General features: G+C 39.7%; 2 protein-coding genes across 5 annotated transcripts; both read left to right on the plus strand.

The window, feature by feature from the left end:
- The first annotated feature begins 169 nt into the window (after positions 1-169).
- On the plus strand, positions 170-10,155 carry ZCF125 (P-loop containing nucleoside triphosphate hydrolases superfamily protein). Of its 4 annotated transcripts, none has more exons than XM_039127672.3 (15): positions 170-394; positions 469-558; positions 647-765; positions 855-968; positions 1,093-1,174; positions 1,263-1,330; positions 1,438-1,515; positions 1,606-1,748; positions 2,137-2,239; positions 2,321-2,401; positions 3,185-3,253; positions 3,337-3,396; positions 3,517-3,669; positions 3,820-4,098; positions 9,449-10,155. In XM_039127672.3, the coding sequence occupies exons 1-15, from the start codon at positions 250-252 to the stop codon at positions 9,530-9,532; spliced, it is 1,668 nt and encodes a 555-aa protein (XP_038983600.1). In that variant the 5' UTR covers positions 170-249; the 3' UTR covers positions 9,533-10,155. The 4 variants fall into 4 exon arrangements, with proteins under 4 accessions (XP_038983600.1, XP_038983599.1, XP_038983598.1 ...); XM_039127671.3 differs by having other exon boundaries at positions 3,823-4,098; positions 9,507-10,155; XM_039127670.3 differs by having other exon boundaries at positions 9,507-10,121.
- A 1,075-nt stretch (positions 10,156-11,230) lies between these two features.
- On the plus strand, positions 11,231-12,541 carry LOC120110972 (uncharacterized). The gene is made up of 2 exons (XM_039127006.2): positions 11,231-11,905; positions 12,019-12,541. The coding sequence occupies exons 1-2, from the start codon at positions 11,383-11,385 to the stop codon at positions 12,465-12,467; spliced, it is 972 nt and encodes a 323-aa protein (XP_038982934.1). The 5' UTR covers positions 11,231-11,382; the 3' UTR covers positions 12,468-12,541.
- The last annotated feature ends 4,964 nt before the right edge of the window (positions 12,542-17,505 follow it).

A 17,505-nucleotide genomic window follows, 5' to 3' on the forward strand; every position in this document is an offset into this window, starting at 1 on the left:
GATTTTTTTTTTCTTGGATTCAATCAAATTTGACTTGATCAGCTAATAAGTTGGATTCGATTTTCAGCTAGGATCCAGCGTGCTCCCGTCCAGCCCAACCCGTTGGCAGCTTTTTAAACCTTTCGCACCACTACTTCATTCACCACTCTACCAGCGGTTTCCCGACCCAAAAACCAAACTCAAAAATCCCGCCTCTCTCGTCCCTCGACGCCCCCCCCACCCCCCCCCCCCCCCCCCCCCCCACCGTCCATGGAGAAGATCTCCGTCGCCGTCCGCTTCCGGCCGTCGACCGCCCTCGATCTCCCCGAAGACCGGAAATGGCGAGTCGAGGACAACCGCATCTCCCTCCACCTCCTCGACGGCACCCCCATCTCCGGCGTCTCCTTCGCCTTCGGTACTTCTTCTTCCCGCCCGCCAATCTCCCTCCTCCTAACCCTAACCCTAATCCCGATCTCCTTCTCCTCTTAGATCACGTCTTCGATCAGAGCTCCACCAACGCCACCGTCTACGATCTCCTCATCAAATCCATCATCCACGCCGCTGTCAATGGATTCAACGGTAAAAGTGCTCCAGTTCCTCTTTATCCCCAAGATATAAGCTCGATTGGTTTCTGACTAATCCTGTCCTGCTACTTGTTATCCCGAAGGCACTGCTTTTGCCTACGGGCAGACCAGCAGCGGCAAGACGTTCACCATGAACGGCTCCGAAGATGACCCCGGAATAATCCCTCTCGCCGTCAAAGACATCTTCCACACCGCCCAGATGGTATATGATTGACTTTGGTTTTTCTAATTAGCTTGGATTTTTGGTTGTGTGTATGAGTTTTACCTTTTTGGCGTGAACATTGGAAGCAGACCACGGATCGGGAGTTCTTGATTAGGGTCTCGTACATGGAGATCTACAATGAGGAGATCAATGATCTCTTGACGCTGGGGAACCAGAAGCTTCCGATTCATGAGAGCTTGGAGGTAAGATGATATTAATACCAAGATTTCAGAGAGGTTTTTTTTTTTCCATTTAAAAGAAGAGGAGAATTTGGAGAGGTTTACGGGTTTGTTATTGTAAATTTGTCTAATTTTGTTGTAAATGTAGCGTGGGATTTTTGTAGCGGGTCTCCGCGAGGAGATTGTGAACAGTGCGGAGCAAGTATTTGAGCTTATCAAACTAGGAGAAGGTCTAACTAGTCATGTTTTTGAATTCTACCCTAAGTCCTTTTTTTTCTGAAATAAGTAATGAGAAATGCTACCTTTTTTTGGATATAGCAAATCGGCATTTTGGGGAAACCAACATGAATGTGAGAAGCAGTAGATCACATACCATATTTAGGATGGTATATCGCTCTAAATCCTGTTTTGTTTTTCCTTTTAACTTTCTTCTTTCATGCTATTCTTTACAATTTTATTTCAAAATCAATAATATATTTTCTAATAATTTTAGGTAATTGAGAGCAGTGTGAAAGATCCCATTTCTTCTGGTGATGTTTCTAATGCAGATGCAATCCGTGTATCTGTCTTGGTCTGTAACTTCAGCATCAAATCAACTTTATTACCTAGACTGCTTATAGAGCAGTGTCACAAATAAGTTTGTTATTTTCTTATGTTGTAGAACTTGGTAGATTTAGCTGGATCAGAGCGGATAGCTAAGACAGGGGCTGGAGGAGTACGTTTGAAGGAAGGGAAGCACATTAACAAGAGTTTAATGATTCTTGGTAATGTGATCAATAAGCTGAGTGAAAATGGAAAGCAAAGGTACCCAATTATCATGTGATCAGTTTGATCAATCTCTCTATTCCAACTTTATCTAATTCCGCATTTAAGTTCCCGCAACTTAGTTACTAAATTTTACTTGAACATTTATATATATCATTTAAGCAGAAGAAACTATTTTATTGTATGTTAACTATATCTAGGTTGCAAATGATTGTCTGTAAATGATTCCAAGTTTTAAATTTCCCCACAACTTAATTATGTTGAAATATTTTCTATTCTATCAAGCATTGTCAAATGGACTTGGATATCACCATACTTGGAATTCTCCTGAAATAGTGCCTTTACTTATGAAATATCATGAAATTTTAGACTATATTAGATCATATTAGAAACCTAGTTTTCTAAGATGAGAACAATGCTGATGTAGGGGGCATATCCCATATCGTGATAGCAAGCTGACTCGCATTCTCCAACCTTCTCTTGGTGGTAATGCCAAAACTTCTATAATCTGTACGGTTGCACCAGAGGAGGTAGACCTCTAGCATAATCATCTGTTTCTTTTACTGAATTATGGTTGTCTGCCTTCTGTCATTTACAAGTTCAATTTATAGGTTCACATAGAGGAAAGTAGAGGAACCCTCCAGTTTGCAAGCGGAGCTAAACGCATTACGAATTGTGCTCAAGTAAATGAGGTTGGTTCTGTGATCCCTTTCACTCCGTAATTCATGACTTGTGCAACAGTTAGCAGGAGGCTTGAAATCAGGGCTTTTAGTTATTATTTGGCACCTAATTTTGATATTGGCAAACTTTTGTTTCTTACATTTTATTGGGTAATAATTGCAATAGATAAGAAATCATTGTCTTTGTATCTATGTGTGCTTGTGCATCCATTAGAGTCAGTGTTTATCTTCAAACTCTCAGATGCAAATGAATGTGGATGTCTTGTTTACTATTAGCCTCTCTTCTGGCCAAGAGCTTCTTTATTACATAAGGCAGCATTTGGTTTAGGCATGAAGTAGGCATTGGGTTTGGAATAAGTGTTATGCTTACCAAACAACATTTGGGAAGGAGGCATAACCAAGACATAGTTATGCTGATTAAACTTGCTTTACACAAGCATAACTATTCCAAGGAGGAGTTGTTGTAAACTCTTCCTTGGCATAAAGGCACCTGATACCTACTTTTTCACTTTGTTATGTACAAAAGTTCATAACTAAAACTTATTCCAAAAGATCTCTTTTGCTGTTCAAAAGTGTCACCAAATAAAAACTAGCATAACTCATGTCATAACTATTCCAATGGGTATAATTTTTTCTATTCCTATTTTTCTTATTCCCAAACCAAATGCAGCGTAAAGAAATAAATTTGTATTTTATTGTTGTTGTTGATGCTTTATTGATTATACAAAGGCAAGAACTTTTGCTACTCCATGCCTGCCACTTGGTTTGTTCTAATTATTGCTGGTTACGTAATAGATTCTGACTGATGCTGCACTGCTGAAGCGACAAAAACTAGAGATTGAAGAGCTCCGCAGAAAACTTCAGGTGATTTTTTTAGTATATCTCAGACTTGCCTGTTCATATCTTCAAGTGTATTACTGAGATCTTTCTACTTTCTTCTTTTCCAGGGATCTCATTCTGAGGTACTAGAACAAATGATCTTAAAGCAACGAAATGACATGCACAAGGTAGATATTTCTACCTTATCAGAAGTTCCCATATGGTTTGCAATTATAAAACTTGTGTCATTACCTTTAGCGACTAACATGCTTTCTACTCTTTATTTATTTATATTTATTCTGCATCAGTCTGAATTAGACCGTGAAAGGCTTGCAATGGAGCTTGAGGAAGAAAGAAAATCTCGTGAAGCATTAGAGCATTGCATAAAGGAACAACAGAAGAAGATAGACAATCTTACTAGTCTTGCTAATTCTTCCAGTCAAACTAGAAGTTCAGCCAAGGTAAATAGGGAATATTTCTAGAACCAATTGTAGGATATGCTCATTATGAGCTAGTATAACACTACAAAGTCTTGTAGAAATTACTTCATTGAGTGAAAGCCAACATCTCAAATCAATAGCCGCAAATAATATGTTACATAACTTTTGCAGCAGATGGCGGACTTGAGAAACACATCTGATGAAGTAATCATGTCACAGGAAGATGTCTTTAAAACACCTAATTTCAAAGAAAAGCCAAATGATTTTGTTGTGAAAAGATCAAACTGTTCAAGGGACCTTGAGTCTAGTCCGCCCCCTGATAATTTTGCAAACATAGCTGATGAAGACTTGTGGATGCGTTTGAACAAAGGTTGCACCACTGATCTTGATATGCTTCAAATGACGCCTGATATGAAATGTCAATCCTACTTATCAAGTGATATTTCAGTTGTAAGTTACCAATCCTTCATGATTATTTTTCTCTCATACTCTTGTTTATATGATTTTTCATTTCGATTCAATAGATGCTTTGAAGTGAGATCAAAACTTCTGTTTTTCCTTTTTTCATGTGATAAACATAATAATCACTTCTATACAACCATATTGTATAATAGAATTTGATCGTACCATTTTAGGCTTCGAAAACCCAGATTGTCTGTTTATTAGATATTGGTTATTGCACATTTTTGCTTATAACTTGTGGATTCACTCCATATTGTAATCAGATGGGGAAATAAGTACTTTCCTACTAAGTTATATTAGTATTCGAGGATTCTCATGCCAATGGAACAGTGATGATACTCCTTTAAAAAGCCATTTTAAGCATTGTGAAATGGTTGAAGAAAAGAGAGTTGGATGATACTTGAATTGAAATTTTCAGAAATACATGGTAGTGGAGGAAAAGTTAAGGGTCTTGTTGACAACTGATTAACAAATCATAAACTGTGATTCTGATTGGGCAAGTCGGTATGATACTCGACATCTGGTGACAGACTATTGCATATTATTGGGTTTCATCAACTATATCATGGAAGTCAAGGAAACAACAAATTATTGCAGAGTCTTCAGATGAGTCCGGGTAGAGATCCATGGCAAACACTTCTTGCAAGGTGACATGGTTGCTTTATCTTGTTTCGAGGGGTTAACAATCTGCAAGTTATCCCAGCTTTGGTGATTGTACATTAAAATCCTGAAATTTCATTAACAAAATACTAAAAGAATGTCTCATATTTGCTAGTTTAAGTTGGATGCACTCTCGAGTACATTATGTTACAGGGTGGTTGAAGTATATGCGAGTCTAGAACTGCGACCATTCACAAACTTAGAGTCAGGGTTGGTTCATAACTTACCAAATCACTCCCTTATTTGGCACTGATAAAACTTATAGGACAGATTGACTAGTGAAAGTTCTTTTTATTTTTCATGCTTCTCAATATTATTGCCAAAATGTTATTTAATAATTATTCATACAACAGAGACTAGCTAAAAACTTGTACATATCATGAGGCCTAGACCCACAATCCTTGTGGTGTCTTCCATGTAAATTTCTACTTGTTTTCCAAAGGACTCTTGGTGCATGTTGTATGTTGACATGGTGTTAATTGATGAGCCTAGAGAAACTATAAATAATAACAAACAAAATCATGAGCATTTAAAAATAAGTTCTAAAATCTCATGTCAAATTTGCATGTATGGCATGGAAGTTTGACATTGGTTTATAAGAAAGGTGGATCCTAGGGAGAATGCTTTATATAGAATTCTAACTTGGTGGGGGAAGTGAAATTGCATGGTTGGTGTTGTGTCATTGTCGCCTATTAAACAAGGTTAAATAGTGAGATTGCTATGCGTTTTGGATCATGATTACCAATGAACCTATTTTACCAATATTACATATACTTACAAAATATTTCTGAAACTATTTTCTAATGTTTTGTGAATGTTCCCAAATAAATATCTTAATTAATAATTATAATAGAAGATTTTTCTTATATAGAAGGTACTTGTTTCTAGTAAAAGCAAACATGTTTTTTGTAACAAGGAATTCTCATTTCTAGAATAGAAGGGTCACTCTAGTTTTCTTCTACATCCTTTTAGGTTAGACATAAGCATCTCAAAAAGGCCATGAATTGAGATGGGTTGCCCTACCATGTGCAAGGTGGAGGTAATATTTGGATGGGAGATGATTTGAGTTAAATCACTAATAATGATGGTACCTAATAGGGTAGGCTTGCTCCCTACTATCTGGCTTAAGATTAAAATAAAATGACAGAAGTCATCCTGCTGTTTATTTGAGTGATAAATATAGAGAGAATTGTTTTTTCCTTTTCTTTATTTTTTTTGTTTGAGAGAACATATACCTGCAGTGACCGAAGCAACCCTATGAACCATAAAATAACATCTTTAACTCTGTGCTTCATTTTCCCTCTTTTTAATTAATAAGATTAAAACGTTTGAGGTCGTCAAGTAGATGAGTGTTGTGACCATGAACTGAAAAAATGCAGCAAGATGATAGTTTAGACTGTCAATATTTAGCTGCCAGAATATCAAACCAAGGGGTTTGATTTGACCGTATATAGCAACAAAAAGCTGTGCAAAGTAGCGGAGCACGTAGGAAGCCTGAAAGAGGTCGTGTTGTATGTCAGTAAGGATGCCAGCTTTAATCTAGGCATTCTACATCATGCTCGTACTGTTGCTTAAAATTAGAACCCCAACAGTCAGAAGGCTTTGATTAGTTACATTAGCAATTGGATCTAAGACAGAAACATAATTTGGGTAGTTGGCCCGAGTCATTAATTAAGCTTTCCAACACTTAATTGAGGCACTACTATGGAAAATTGATTGGAATAGATAGAAGGAAAAAACATGTTTAACAGATGCATAAGAGGTGGTTACATGACTGAAGACATACGTGTTCTTGCATAAAAGAGTTTTATAACTGGAACCTTTTGCATAGTAGATTGCGCCCTCGGAAAACACAATCATGTGAGATAAGTGTTTGCTTTCCTATAGTACAAAGCAGGCTTAGCTAGAGATGTGAGGTGAGATGGTTAGGAGGCTAAAAGTAGTCTTTATAACACAAATAACACTGACAATGAGAGTCGGTGATTTAAAGTTAATAATATGCATATGTATGACAAGAACCATAGCTTAATACTAAAGCAGATTAGAGGCAGGGAGGTGCCTCACCAATGCTAGTTTTCGCATGAATCTGTATCTAAATAATTCTTACATCTTAATTTTTTAGCTTCTCTCTTTCAAAATATCCATGCTCTTTTTTATTGACAAATTCTCTACTTATCTTCCAATTGAAATTTTTGCCTATAGCCACATTATTCAAAGCATGGTAATAACCAATAAACCAAGTTTGAACACGATCCTAAAAGCATCTTGCAATATAAAGATAATATGTTAAAACCATAGTAAAATCTTAGGAAGCATGGATAAAAATCGCATGTCATGTTCATATCTGTTGTCAGTATTTGCTGGACATTTCTCTGATGCATGTCCAATATTTGTTTAAATTATCCTATTTTTTAAAGTTTAAAAGATGCTCTAGATACTTTCTGGATAATGGGATACTTTCTTAATACCTTTAAATATAAGGGTGAGGGAGTTTGCTTTTCTTTGTTTAATGTTGACCTTATAATGGTGAATGGTTTTGCAGTCTATGACTTAAATATTGAACTATGAAGTATGGATTGAGGTTGATAGGTTTGAATGATCAAACAATGAGCTTATAAAAGCTGATGATGTCAGCTAAAGTGGGGACTGTATTATTCTTGACAGCATACTAAGATTTGTGCATAATTTTTTACATATATATGCTTGCAGTATGTATATAGAGAAAGGCTAGGATGCACTCAAGTGAATTTGGCCCAATTGCTTCCTAGTGAAAATCAATGGTGGACCTTTCAAAATGAAAATCAACACTGTTGAACTTGATGTATGTTGCATAAAATTTCTAAAAACAGTAAAAGTCACATAGTTTCGAGAGCCTTCGCTCATGCATCGAATTGTTGAAAATGAACAGTTTAACTGTATGATGCTATGTCTTCATTTGATCTATAGTTGAGAAGCATCCAAATCAGTTGAAATTTAATATTTATATGTTTTGAAGTATCTAGATCAAGGTCAATGGTTTAGAATTGCAAATTATTTAGTGTAAAGCATACTTTAGCTCACTAACTATACTACTACCACTCATCTTATTCTCGCTTGATGCATAGGCAAGAGATTTCTAAAATAAATTATTTTTTAGTCTCTAGGCATTTTATACACTATAGTTCATGATCACTGGTTTCGATTTTTATTCTGAGAGATACATCATTGATTTCCACTAGAAAGCATTTGGGGCCAAATGTACTTGGATGCATCCTAGCCCCCTCCTTTCTCTCTCTCTATATACGTGTGTGCATATGTATATGTATGCACACGTCTATGTGCATTTATGTGTATAAAATACATTTACTTATTTATTGATATATCCTAGCCATATTATATCTTATTTTTTCAAGCTTTGCCATATTGGAATATTTGTATCGTGTCGTATCTGTGTCCCATACCTGTGTTCGTGGTTCCTAGGTAAACTCCTGTGTTACTTATATTATGCATTACATAATTTAAGCAGAAAGATAATTCAGCAGCATTCTGTCTTTGCCTGAAAGATCCACTCCAGTTCGACTGTCACATGAACATGCAGGATATTTTTAATACTTTCTGCTCTCAGTTCTCACTTTTCCTGATTTCCCATGCTTTTTGCTCTTGACCCTTAGCTATCATAATTCCCCACCATTCCTAGAATGAAGCACTTGACCGTTCGCTTAGACAAATATGTGGGGCAGTTTTGCAATGATCCTTTATGTTCAACCAAATCTGCTTTAAATTGGCTTCTGTCATCAAACAAACACACCTCTGTCTCGAATCCTTCATCCGCTGTTAAGAAACTTATACAAGAGCAAGACTTCCTTGCCCAAGTTATCTGAAATCAAAATTTATTTTTCTGCTTGCCCAGTGCTATATCAAGCATTATTATTTTCAGTATCTTCTGAAGATACCAGACCACAGACGGCATACTGTACTACATTTTGGTCTTCTGCTATCATCTTTATTCACATTCATTGGTAATAATTGAACAAATTCAACCTCAATCTACACTTGTTGACCTCTTCAAAAATATTTCTTATGTTGGGCAATGAAATTTCGCTGTCACACTGATCTTTGCTAGATGTAGCAAGAAAATTAGCACATGCAGCAATATGAGCACCTTAGGGCATGGGAAATTTCAGGACTTCTCACCACCTATTAGCCAGAGGCCTATAGATACCAATAGATTTTCTTTTTTTTTTGGCTAGAGCGAGAATACCAATAGATATTCCCTGTTGTGAAGTAAACCTGTCTGCGAAGCCCCACAGCAATTCATCACCTTTTCCAGTCAAGTGTACTTTGCTGCCGAAAAATTCTGTGATAGCAGGATCAAAGAACAACGTTTTTCAATTGATTGGAGCGCTATTCTTGTTAAGATCTCACCATCTTGAGCAATATGTGAAATATATGATCTGTCATTTCGATACATTACCATGCTTGCCTGCCTCGTTTACTGCAATTATTGTTTGTTTGCTAGCTTTCCATTTTGAACATGAGCATGTGCCAAGGACAATGAATGCAGATCTGCATTAAAAGGTTGCCTGGCAGAGTTGCCATTTATTTGAAATTCTAAAATCTCCATTTTTCAGCTACCGTCGAGTTTCTTCATGGTTCAATTTCTGATGATGTGATCCTTATTTCCTTTCCAAACGTTAAGGAGGTGAGGGATCCTTTATTTTTCTCTTTCCTGAGTATCAGTTGCTGCTTGTCTGAAGGGACTAGCTTTGGAGGAAGAGATTAGTAACAAGGGAAGATGTCACAGCTTGGAAACTGAATGTGGCTTCAACAAGCAACTTGAGGCTTCGAAGGAGCAATGTGCTGCCCTAGAAAGGGAATGCAACCTTTTGAGAGGGGAAAATGCTTCTCTCATGCACGGTCTCTCCATGTCCAAACAAGACGTAGAGCTCCTTACTGCCGAAAAAGAAGAATTACTGAAGGAGCTGAACATTGAAAGACAAAAAATGAAGGATCTTAAGGAGGAGATCCATGTGTTCAGTTTAGCATTTTCCCAACGGGAGGGATTACTCACATCCCTCTACTCCAAATCCAAGGCGATGGTGGAAAACCTAAAAGCCTCTCAGGTTCCCACGCCTGAACTATACGATTGTTAAAGCTGAATATGCTGCCTCTTTATTTATTGAATCATATACTAATGCAGTTAGTAAGAGGTCCTGGCCTGTTAAGAGTGCTTTCCTTGTATTGCCTATGTTGATCTATTGATCACACCATGTCTTTACTTCCACACTTGCATCGTTTAAAATTTAAGTTATTTTCCTTTCTTTCTCAGGACATTTTACTTCGTGAATTGATCACCCAGTGCTTTTAATTCACTATAACGCCAATTAAAGACAATGTATTTTTATACTCCATTTACTCAAATGCTACTCATGGCATGCATATAATTCAACGTATAATGCGTCTGTAATCTCTTTGGTGGCATGCGACTTCAAATAAGGGAACAGAAACCTGTCATCTTGTTAAACTTCCAAGTTGATGAGGATCAACATAGGCCTTAATCACAACCCATGTCAGTGGTGGTAACGCTAAGCCAAAGCTTTTTTTTTTTTTTTTTTTTTGTTTTTGAAGGCTTGGGTGGGCCGACGCCTGGTCGGGCCGGTCAAGTGGACGTGCTCCTGATCGGGCCATCAGAGCTATGGGACCCACATGTGTGGACGCATTCCAAAAGCCCGCGAGCATACGGGCGATCGTTTTCTTTAGCGTCAAAGAGAGGAAGATCTAAAAAGAGAGATTTAGGTTTGGATGTCTGCCGTAAGAGGAGCAGAGGGATTCCTGGTGGCGAACACATGCACTGGGTTTAGAGTTGAAGGGAGGGAGGGAGGGAGGGAGGGGACACTGGGGAGCAGCAGCCAAACCACCGACTCCCCAAATCCCATCAATAAATCAGCTCAATCTTGTCCACAGCCCAATCCTCCTGGTCTCGGACACATGGGTTCCTCCACTACACGACAGAAGCTGTGGCATTCGTCGGGCACAGTTCAAAAGAGAGCTGTTTGGGGTTACTATCGGTGCGGAGTTGAAACTCTGAGAAGCATTCAAACCAGGCACTGTAACATGGTGAGCCAAAGCCTGTAAAATGGAGACAGTGCAGGCCAAGCCAAAGGGGTTCATTTCTTTTCCCCCTGCTGGTGCAACACGCCTGCTCCAGTTAAGTGTTCCCATAACCAGTGAGATAGCCTTTCGGTCTCAGAAAAGGGTTATGATACCCCATTGCTTCAGTACATCATTCAACCTTTAATCAGACTGGTACATTGGATTTTCACCTGATGATTTGATGTAACTTGGTGCTTGCTAAAAAGGGTGCATGTACCATGGGGAGGGCCCCATCCTCCTCCACTGAGGAGCAAACAAAATTCTCAGCTGGCTGCTAGATTCTCCGTTGCTATTTCTTCCGTCACCCATTAATAGCGTTTGTATGTTCTAGCTCTGGGGTGATTTGAATCGTTAGGGATGTTTATTTAAGTTCTTCTATCTTCCTCTCCCTCCTTCATTTAAACCACTCCCACACCTCACATTATCCCCCCTTCTCCTTGAGTTTCTGTCATCCATTTTCTTTCCAGAGCTGGAGGTCCAATGGCCTGTCTTTCCAAATCACCTTCAGCCCAAGGAAGGCGGCTGTTTGAGCTGCTGGAAGAGCAGCAGGAGCCTTTTCTGCTCGAAGTTTACCTTCTAGAGAATGGGTATTCTAATAGGGTCCTGAAGTCGCAGGCTGCAAGCATGTGTTGGCCTGGTGGTGCATTCCAGAGGCTGCAGAGGCTTAGCAGTCATGGTCTCAAGAGGAGATGTGGGTTCCTTAGGTGCATCCTCACCAAGGTTTTGTATGGGAAGGCTGCCAAGAAGGCCTTGGATTGGGACCGCAAGGCGCCTGAGAATGGGAGATCGAGTTTCTTCGATTGCTTCACAGAAATGGAACGCAAGAACCATGATGTAGAACCTGGCGGCAGCTTCTCATGTCCCAGAGGCAGTGGCAGTGCCAGAGAATTGGATGGAGATGGTCAGTGGAAATGCATGGAGGTGGAGGAGGACTTGGAGCAGCACAGTCCTGTTTCAGTGCTAGAGCTGCGTTCTTGTGAAGGCTCCCCCGCTCACAGTCGCAGTAAGTTGGCTTTGCTGCTTGTCTGGATGTTTCTATTTCCTCCTTTCTTTATGAATCGCAAGGATTCATTTCTTCGGTTTTTTTTCTCTTTCTTCTTTTTTGTTGCTTGACAGATAAAGAAGAGAACAAATCGACATCTAGTCTCGATTCGACAGCAGAAGCTTTAGACATGATCAAAGAGCTTCTCGAAGCTGCTTGTTCTCCTTCCTTCAATCAGTTTGCTAAATCAAACAAAGTGTTGCATCAGCCAGAGCAGCTGCTGCTGGATTGTGTGAGGGAGGTGGAAGAAAAGATCTGTGCTTCCCATGAGTCTTTGAGCCCTGAAATGACCCGAAAAATCATCAATGAGGAGATCCTTTCATGGGAGATGCAAAAAGGAGATTTGATGAGGATAAGCAACTTGATATTTTCAGATGTGTCCAACTCGATGAGGGAGTGGAATCGCTTTCGGTCTCAGATGAGAGAGATTGTTATTGAAATAGAAGCTGCCATTTTTGAAGAAATCACGGAAGGCTTTGTCTTGAATTTGCTGGACTTCCCTTGTACATATGAAAAGTTTTGATTCTATATATAAAATAGAATTATTTTTCAGCAGCAACAAAAAAAAAGGAGGAATTCTTAAGTTCGCTAGTTTCAGTGGGCTCCTTGTTCTTTTTTGACATAGGTTCTTGACCAAATTTTTTTTTAAAAAAAACGCTCTTAAATTTCTCAGGAAGCTACAACATCATCCTATATATTAATTTCAGGTTGCTTGAGGTCAATTGCATGTTAATGCGAAATGGTTCTTAGCATAATGGCTCTACCCCCATTCAATGACTCAACAACCGTAGGTATGGAAAGTAACAACAATGTACCAACTAAGATCGTGTGTTGATGCTTCCTTTATTGCAGTGGTGAGAGTGCATCGTATCTTTTTCAAATCAAACCAACAGAGTTTAACATTGCCTACGAGATAAAAGATCCCAAAGGGTTCATGATTAAATTTTGGTTGATTCTTATTAGCTTCTCTTGAAATGGAAGTATTTTAATCATCAACATTATAAAACATTAATACGGACTAGGTTGTTGACACATCCATATACGTCTCCAATGTAATCTCACAGCCCCTCCTGTGCTGGATGCAGACTTGTAACTTTTTTATGCTCGATTAAAAGGGAGGGAGTACACCCAACTGATACACTGAATTAATGACATAAAAGAAGATACAGCAGAGAAACGACAGTCAAATGTGTTGCAGTTCAGCAAGCAGCACCAGGCATGGATTCAGACTTGTTTGTTTATAAACCATGTTCATAAAGCATTCATTTCTCCGTTTTTTTTGTAAGATTATTTATATTGCTCAAAAAAATTACTATTTTCCAGTTTTACAGAGGAAACAATCATGACGAGCACTCACTGTGAAATATTAGTTTAGAGAATGGATCATATATCTCGCTACCATGACAATACCGATTTTTGTCAGGAAAGCCAGGGCCAATTCATTATATGTTCTTAGTGGGTAGGTGAGACACCGATCTATAGATGTCTCTATCTGATGCTCTATGAAAGCATGTGCAGATTAATTACATATGATAGATGAGAAGATAAAGGTTTGATTTATGTTAGCCCCATCCCCATAAAGAGGAGAGCATATATACTTTATTTGCTGTCTCTTATGTTCTCCTTGGTTGTTTGCGAGAAACTTAATTTAAAATCTTTTTATGTCTTTCTTCGCATTCAATAGTGAAAGTTCTATGTATCTCATGGGTCACACATGGATTTGCTCGATGTGCTTTCCATATGGCTGGAAATCGCGTGTGGGAGTCCTGCACGCAGAAAACTCGGGTAGAACCTTGTCACGTAGCTTGGCATTGGAGGATGGAACTACACTGACAAGCTGCTTCACGCACTCCCTGAGCACTTAGACTGATGCATAGTGTGCAGAAGAGCTACAGTAAGCAGTTACCTGGATTTCTTTTTCGGTTTTTTCAAAAAAAATATGAGGGGAAAGGGTTGCAGAGAGAGAGGCAACCAGCTTAAATCCACCAAGTTGATAAGATGATATACAGCCAAGGAAGAAGGAAAGTAGGCTCGATTTCATCAACTTCAATGTAACTTTGAAAAGGCCGCAGCAGGGCATAAAATTCAGTTGGAAGAGATACTTTGGTAGGGGTTTACCTATGGAACCACCCATGCTCTTCTATTTTAATGCATCATCTCTAGTTATTTATGGATCACCTGCTTTTGAGTCTCCTTGCATTGAATGAGACGTAGAGGCTCATGAATAATGAAGTCCTTGAGAGATGTTGGATGGAATTAGAGCATTTGTCGCATCATGTTCATGGGCAGCATGTGCATGGCAGTAAAATAAGCATCATGGGCTTTGGATTGTCTATCTTCAGAAGGACAAAACTAGCCACCAACCTATTATTATTTGTTGAGTGAAGCTGACATTAGAAACCTCATAACGCAGGGCCAAACCAATTTCCTCTACGAACTAGTACTTTATTAGTGCATGATTGATGTAAAAGTCCTTGGAGACAGACAACCTTGGAGGTAGATATCCATTCAATGATAGGAAACTGGCGATTACAAGAACATGAATGGTTTCAAACGAGCCAGCAATGATAAGGTGAGGGGAAAAAAAAAGAAGAAAAAAGAAAAAACTACTTATGTAATGGTACAGATGACCACCGAAACTTTGCCTGCTTGCATCACTGAAGGTTGGGACTTCACTAATTTATTGAATCCATTTTTCAGCTATAATTCTACTGTCAGAATTGGATACTGTGTTGTTTAGAAGTGCTTCTCTTGCTTCTTGCCGACATCAGTTTACTGCATCTTAGCAAAAGGCCTTGTCCGTAGTTATTATTATTCCCATCCGCAGCTCTCCCAAGCCTATGCTGTCTTATAGGCAAGATTAATCCACTTTTCCTCGTACATTCTAATATCTGAGCTTAAAATTCCACTCCATCATCAAATTAGAAAAAGAAAGAAACTTTTGAGCTCGAGTTGTATAGCTCAGAGGAACTCGACATAAGGAAGGGGGATCATTTACCTCAGAAGGAGAGTCCTCTTCCTCCCCACATTACCTACATTCCATGGAATCCACTCGGCAGGGGGACTAAACTAAAGAATTTTAGGAAACTGTTTATCATATTTTATCTCTATGAGGGCCTATCTGCAAAAAATGTCACTAAGTTTAATTTAACCTCTCATACCTGCATGAGAACGTTGCAAATACCCACTAAATAACATCAATATTATTACAGTTGAAAGAATCTGACAAAGTTCAGCTAGCCTCTGCAACTGGCCTGCAGGAACTTGTTCAAATATGAGCCCCCAGTTCAAGCCAGTATTACATAGATATTAGTGCCGTTAAACTTGAGCCAGTTCCGGCACACAAAATGCCGGATCTAGTTCGAACAGTGCCCACAGGGAGCCCCCGGGCCCCGGCCTGCTAGATACTGATGCTGCATAAAGTTCCCCTATTAAACTTTTTGCAACCCTTTTTGTCTGGTCAGGTTATGCGATCCATGTAAAGCCTGTACGGCCCTGAAAATTACTCTCAGTTTTTTGTTTCAAAATGAAAGATTAAAAGTTGACATATAAAAAAAAAAGGATTAAAAAGCTTAGGTTACGTTGCATGCTTCGATAACTTAATCGGCTACTAAGGGGTTACAGATTTGCCTGAGGTGCAGGTGTAACCTGACATACACAAGCTCAGACCGTGTTTAGCACAAGTTTAATCCAAATTGCTCGTGCTATGCTCATCTGGGCCATCCCTAAATCTTAATCCAAATAAGATGGTGGGTTCGACGGTCACGATGGATTGGACCTGGCACCTTCCGGTGGCCCCTCTCTGATCACAGCCTTGAAACTGGCCCAACATATCCTTCCTAAGGGCCGGCCCAATTTTTTGGCCCCAGCATGCTAATTCATGTTGGATGCATTGCATTTCGGGTCGGGCTCGGATATGAAAGCTCTTTGGGCTGGACTCGGAGATGGGGGTGGCCTGGCCAGCCCAACTCAATTCCAGTCCTATCGTCGAAAGCGTTGCAGGGACTAGTTCAAATCTTCTAAAAAGATAATAGACTAGGTTAAGATAATCGATAACTATTCATGTTCGATTTGAGCTAGTCATGTGAGGTCCTATGTTTTTAGCCTTATATTAGCTATGAACTAGATAGATCTTTAATACTTATATAAAATCAAAAAATCTAAATAATATTTTTTAACTAATTTCTTTGCATAAGATTCGAAATTGTTATAAAATTAATTCTCTGAAACACACTCTAGCTCTTTTCGTTAAGTTGTGGGGGAGGATCTGCTCACTTCTGGATTTGTGGTCCTGAGATGGGCCGCCCCTCGCAATGACAGAGAGCCCTTTATTTTAGGGGAGCTTATTATCCTGTCCGTTGAATTTTTGTTAATATCAAACCCAAATTATGTCATCTAAAACGAAATCCTCCAATAGAAAAAGGGTCATGCCATCTCTCTCAACAAGTGCGATGATGAGTGTAATCTCCCTCGTCAATACTTATTATTTTTCGGGTATGTTTAAGCTTTCCATATCTGAGAAACGTTCCATTGATTGATTTCCTCAAATATTTAAAGAACCACTCAGCTTTTGCTGCTTATAAAAGAGCTGCATATGCAAACGATAAAGCTTGCTTCATATATATGACAACACGAAACCACAAAGACCTCAACGAAAAGAGAAAATACCAAACCAGAATTCATGGAAGCACAACTTCATGCTTTCTAGCCTCGGATGGCTCATTGAATAAAAGAAAGCAAAACGAGACTACTGATATAAAGATCCATGACCGTATGAATTTCTCTGCCTCCACCTCCTCTCCAGAAACCTCTCACGAGTGGGAAGAGGAGGAAGCTGTGTCAGCCTCACAATGCCATGCTCTTCGACACCGCACACGTGTTTGCAAGAGAACCCAAACCCAGAGCCAAGGCCGCCACCTCTCTTGCTCTCCGCGGCTGCCTTGCCTTGACGCCTACCACTCTTGGTGCACTCCAAGTAGGCAGCGAGGAAGGGGTCCTCTTCCCTTCTGAACCTCCTCCTCAGAGAGCTCATCGCCAGCGGCTGGAACGGGCAAGGGGGCAGGGGAACGTAGAGCCCATGCGGCGACGCCTTGGGGCTCCCCGACCAGTACGGCGGTGGCGGCAGCCTCGGAGTCCGTGGGCTTGATGGTGCATCCGTGGGGCTATGCTCACTACTCATCTCTTCCCAGTTGCTTGGCTTCGGGGGAAAAGGAGGGAGATTTATAGAATTCTCATGCACCCTATGTTCTCCAAGGGCTCGTCATATTTCTTGAGGAAAAGGGTAACAAGGCGTGGAGGGAAGAGGAGGGTGCGTTGTTGGGAACCGGGATTTTCCACAGGGAGAGGGGAAGAAGGACCAGACTTCTTGTGGGCCTACAAGATTGCTTGGTTTTTATGCGATGGTCACGGGGGTTTTTCTGCAAGTCAAGAGAGACGTAGAGGAATTGGTTAGGTGGAGAAAAGAAAAATATCTGGACGAAAAAAACAGAGAAGCGCTGGTAGGGGAGGTAACGTTTGTGTGCTTATTGTGGATGTTTCTTGTGTGTGGAAGAGAATGACTT

This window comes from Phoenix dactylifera, chromosome 7, assembly GCF_051530095.1.
Source record: "Phoenix dactylifera cultivar Ajwa chromosome 7, Ajwa_hap1_PhDact_Kaust_v1.1, whole genome shotgun sequence".
NCBI lineage: Eukaryota > Viridiplantae > Streptophyta > Magnoliopsida > Arecales > Arecaceae > Phoenix > Phoenix dactylifera.

Coding starts and splice junctions, on each gene's coding strand:
- LOC120110972 (XM_039127006.2), top strand. CDS start 11,383: ATGGCCTGTCTTTCCAAATCACCTTCAGCCCAAGGAAGGCGGCTGTTT. Junction 11,906..12,018: donor CTCCCCCGCTCACAGTCGCA/GTAAGTTGGCTT, acceptor GTTGCTTGACAG/ATAAAGAAGAGAACAAATCG.
- ZCF125 (XM_039127670.3), top strand. CDS start 250: ATGGAGAAGATCTCCGTCGCCGTCCGCTTCCGGCCGTCGACCGCCCTC. Junction 395..468: donor CGGCGTCTCCTTCGCCTTCG/GTACTTCTTCTT, acceptor TTCTCCTCTTAG/ATCACGTCTTCGATCAGAGC. Junction 2,402..3,184: donor ATTGTGCTCAAGTAAATGAG/GTTGGTTCTGTG, acceptor GTTACGTAATAG/ATTCTGACTGATGCTGCACT.